Source organism: Choristoneura fumiferana, chromosome 22 (assembly GCF_025370935.1).
Source record: "Choristoneura fumiferana chromosome 22, NRCan_CFum_1, whole genome shotgun sequence".
NCBI lineage: Eukaryota > Metazoa > Arthropoda > Insecta > Lepidoptera > Tortricidae > Choristoneura > Choristoneura fumiferana.
Genome location: NC_133493.1, coordinates 2,006,250 through 2,011,194, shown reverse-complemented (window position 1 = coordinate 2,011,194; position 4,945 = coordinate 2,006,250). Strand labels below are relative to the sequence as shown.

Sequence of the window (4,945 nt, the reverse complement as noted above, 5' to 3'; positions counted from 1 at the left end):
AAGGTGAGCAATAGGCGGCCTTATCGCTTAAGAGCGACTCTTCCAGGCAACCTTTTTTAACAGAAAGAAGTAAGGACTAGTTTACAACAGTGGTGCATCAAAAGTAGATAAGAATTTAAACGTAACAGCAATACATCTACGAATACATACATAATTATATCGTACATATAATATACGTCCAAAATAATATAGGTAGTGAGATAAACAGCAACAAATAAATAAATAAATTATAATAAGGCTAATAATTACAAGATGACAGATAGTGCTCCTTAAGCATAGATTAAATAGTGACAAAGACTTTGCGCGTCGTAAGTCAATCGGTAGGAGTTCCACAACCGAATAGCCTGGACAGTGTAAGAATATACATAGAATTTGGAGTTAGATAGAGGCTGGAAAGGAGAAAGTTCTGAGAGCAATCGAATAGAAGTTACGTAGCTAAATCGCTCCTTGAGGTAGCGGGGAGTTGCAGGGTTAAAGAGAATGCGTAAAGATAGGTGAAGAATGTGAGAGTTACGGCGAAAGCGGATTGGGAGCCACTTGAGCTGTGATCGAAAAATTAAGAGACATGATCGAACTTACGTAGAACCAAATATAAACCGAATGCATAGATTTTGAATTCGCTCAAGTTTGTTAAGGCTGCTCTTCTAAGAGATTCGGGATAACAAATGTCAGCATAGTCGAAAATAGGGTGCAGTAAAGTTTTGAGGCAAGCGCAACCTTGGTAGCAAAAGTAGGAAATTCTGAAGGCCGTCTTAAAGATCCACCGCATGCAAACACCTTTCTGCTCACTCGCACACATGAGGAGACATGAGAGAGTGCGGTCGAAACCCATAACACCCAGGCTCTTGACTGATTACAAACGGTATTAGTACCTTCCGTCAAAAAAGCACGGTGGCAGAGACGGCAAAATCGACTCTTGGGACAAGTCTCGAGCTAACCAATATATTTTTAAAGGATTTCCAGTATACCATACCACCTACTGTGGTTTTAAGTATATTTTATACCTTAGGCTGCTATTTACTCTTAAACTACTAATAATTCTCAAGCAAACTTAGCCGTTATAGTTTTCCTTGAAAGTTTGATATATTTAATACCATCCTGTTTTTTTTTTAATTTTTCCACCCACCGGTTTAGACTTTAGAGGGGGGGGGATGCTTGATTTTAATTTAAAATTTGCACTTTAAAGTTGAATATTTCGCAAACAAATCACTACCTATAGTGCCACCAGAGTTGAAGTCACGCACACAAGAACGTGTCATGTAATGACAGCTGCGTTTTGACATTTACTCTTTCATTTAATTATTCTGTTTTTGTGCAGTTAGGTACCTATTTTTAATTATTTTGTAGCTTTTTGTATAAACATTCACTTCAACCCTCGTGGCACTAGTTTTCAAAACCAGTACACCCGGAGATTTCAGAATTATTTTTTTTACTTAAATAAAACAATAAATTATTTAATTAATTTATTGTATTTATAAAAATATAAATGACCTAGCTAGTGCTAGGTTGAATTGGGCCAGCTTGACACTTAAAACTATATGTTTTATTCTGAAGGGATTGTTTAAGCATCTCTTTTTGCTCAGGTTTCTTCAAAAACTTCAAAAATTCTTGGCAGTTCATATTTGTAATTAATCTTTACAATTAACTCTGCCTTTACCATGTCAACTAACAAGCAGTTTCGCTCGTCTATCCACTAATTTCCCATTAAAGAAAAGACGCGTTCTACAAAAGCATTGCTTATAGGAATTGAAAAAAAAAAACATTTTTTTTGGTCAGTTCGGTGAAGGTTGAGGTGACTTTAAATAACTGAACCCATCGTAAATCAACAGACAATTTTGAATCATCGCCGTGAGGTCGGCTGTCTTTCTTGCTGTCACCGTCACCGCCCGGTCTGACCCGTATACTCCGGGTCAAACCCGAAGAGGTGGCAGCCCTAGGCACTACCTATATGTCTGTTTGTCCTGCAGTGTGAACGTCGGGTGCGGGCCGGCGGAGGAGCGCGTGCTGCTGACCGGGCTGCACGCCGTCGCAGACATCTACTGCGACTGCTGCAAGACTATGCTGGGCTGGAAATACGTGAGTACGCACAGGCGAGGTCGAACATATATTTACATTGTAGCACAGAATAAGTAATAGTACAAGTACAGAAGCCTCACTGCCGTACAAAGTGACGTTTAGGCATAAGAATCGTGCCTACTGTATGCTTCTCTGTCCATCGAATAAATCGTATTCACTCGCACGCAGTGTTGCCAACACCTAGAAACTCGAGTCGCTAAACTCAAACTCAAAAGTCGCTAAATTGGCAACACTGCCGCGCGCGGCGCGTGTAGTGGAATAGCACACTCTAGGGGGGCCCAGACATCTACTTGTAGCGGAAAATAAAATCGCGGAGTGAGCCGCGCCTGACTGTAGTAACTTGTCACTTCTGGCAATTTTATGTAATTGAAAGCCGAGGTATGGATATGACGCGGAAAGGGAATAGAGGTGATGTAAAAACTACCAAATTAAATGACCCACGAGTACGAGTATACCTAACGAACACGTACTCGACTCGCACGCCACGCCTGATCTAAATATCGATAAAGATGCCCTGACGAATAAAGATTGCGCCATACTTTTATTTATTTATTATTATGTGTTACTTTTAGACGTTATTAGCACGACTGATAACACGGTTCTGTATTGACCGAATTACCTTATGACCTTACGTTCGCTTTAAACAAGACAAACATAGACACCAATTTAGCAAGCTATCGTGTTTTTTTGTTTAATGGCATAACGAAATAATTTGTTTATTTATAAACCAATAGAAATTTACAGCATTACAGTTTAGGTACAGTCACCAGCACCAATATCTGACACAACAAGCGTGCATAAATATCTAGCTATCTATCTATATATAATATCTAATATATAGCATAGACTCTATTTCTTGGGCCGGAAGGACTTGTCAGATATTTTTGCACGCTCTGCTGTAGCAGATATTAATGCTGGTGACTGTACCTATACCATGCGGTATAAATTTAAAAACATGAAAATAATCACATAATAAACACAAAACAAAATAATTACAAATAATAAAAAGAAAATTAGGGATTTTCATCCTTGCTTCCCTAAAGCGACGGAAGACCACACCTTCCGGCCAGAAGTCGGAGTGCAGGACACCTAGAATGTAGATACCTGTGTAAGGTCAGCATCAAAAGTAACTGCACTCCTTTTGTACTTTCTCGTTTTACAGCCACCATGGGCAGGAATAAAGAACCCAAAACATTTACTCTTTGGCACATTGCAATTTTCACTAATTTGTATGTCGCTTTTCAATAACTATTTTTTTATTCCAGGAGCACGCTTTCGAGTCCAGCCAGAAATATAAAGAGGGCAAGTTCATAATCGAGCTGGCTCACATGGTGAAGGAGAACGGGTGGGATTAGGCGCGCGGTCCACTCGGCCGGGGCCGCGCGCCGGCGGACTAGTGGACGCGGACCTTAGTGAAGTGACTAACGAGCGTCAATTAAGCATGGACCCGCAGCGGCAACTGGAACCTTCGTGATGAAAGGTCAGGCGAGGCTCGCTAGCTCGCCGCTTACCTACCGTCATTTATTTTCTCGATGACATGTGAAATGTTTCCACGAAAACGTCGCATTTTCCCCTGTCGCTCAGTCTGTCCTTTACTGACTCGCAAAGTAAAGAAAGGACGGACTAAGAAACGAACGAGAAAATTATGCACGTGTTCCCCGATTAGGAAGTGAACTTCATCTAGTCGAGACGGACAGCCCAATCGCATCGGATGTTACTAAAAGGCTTCACAGATTGTTCATCGAGAGAACAAGAAGACGGCAATAGGGCTGCCAGACGGTCGCACCAACTGTCAAACAGCGCATACGTACTGCTAGTAAAATGAGCAAAAGAATGATGTTTCACTTAAAGACATGCGTAATTTGACAGGTGGAGTGATCGTGTGGTTGACTTTTCGAGGCGTAAAGTAAACTGATCAGTCGCCATAGCAAACTGAGTATTTTTGTCACACGTATTGTTATTGGGAGATGGGGACTGATCGGTATACAGGGATGCTCGAGGGATATCGCCTTTTGTGCTCTTTTCGTATCTATAGTCGGCTTCAGCGCTTGCCCGCCAGTCAACGTTAATATACATAAGTTATCGATCTCAACAGCCCCCGGGCTTTGTATGGGCTTAGAATTTAAATTAATTATAATTTTTCACGACGTCTCGTGCATCGTAAGTTAGTTTTTTTATGTACCTACATTGTACTGTATTAAGAGAACACTAATAATTTCTCTTGTCCCTTTAACCTGTGATAAGTATGTTAGAATAGATTTTTTGGATTTCTCGAACGGTCCTCAGGAGATTGCTCATGTCAGTTGTTTGTTCCTAATGATTTCAGCTGTAATATTCGCTTCTTGTCCGTGACTAGTCGGAAAGCGGAGTAGGCCTTTTTACTTTTTGTTTATGCCTGGTAAAGTGATTTTTTTTAGTTTGTATCGAAAACTTTGACCGTTCCTCATTGAAATGGGAACTTTTATATTTAGCTAATTAATTTTGACGTTGCGACATTCTGTTAAATATTAAGGTAAGCTGTAGATAGGTTGAATGGTACGCGCTTCATTATTTCCTGTATACATTTCATAATAACACGCCCCTATTTCTTAAACGTGATAGTCCACAAGTTATTAATCATTTGAAATATATTGCTGACTTAGAAGGTTCAGTGTTAAACCGAGCTTTTAATTGGTTACGAAATTAAGAACGAATTGTCAGTAGATATCACGTCACCTGTCACATTTAAAGAATAGGACCGTTTTTCGGTTTACTCCATATAATAAAAACCGATTTTCGATGCCCTAGAGTAGCTATACCTATACCTACCTACATAAATTGTGGTAAGCCGAGCTTCTATGAATGGCCCAACTAGCATAATAATTATTGA

At 40.0% G+C, this 4,945-nt stretch overlaps 2 protein-coding genes across 2 annotated transcripts in view; both read left to right on the top strand.

Moving 5' to 3' along the window:
- LOC141440127 (uncharacterized) overlaps window positions 1-4,945 on the top strand; it is a 265,808-nt gene that overhangs the window by 165,138 nt on the left and 95,725 nt on the right. The window lies entirely within an intron of this gene.
- Window positions 798-4,173, top strand: LOC141440128 (protein yippee-like F37A8.5). Its single transcript, XM_074104596.1, has 3 exons — window positions 798-862; window positions 1,968-2,076; window positions 3,342-4,173. The coding sequence occupies exons 1-3, from the start codon at window positions 798-800 to the stop codon at window positions 3,429-3,431; spliced, it is 264 nt and encodes an 87-aa protein (XP_073960697.1). The 3' UTR covers window positions 3,432-4,173.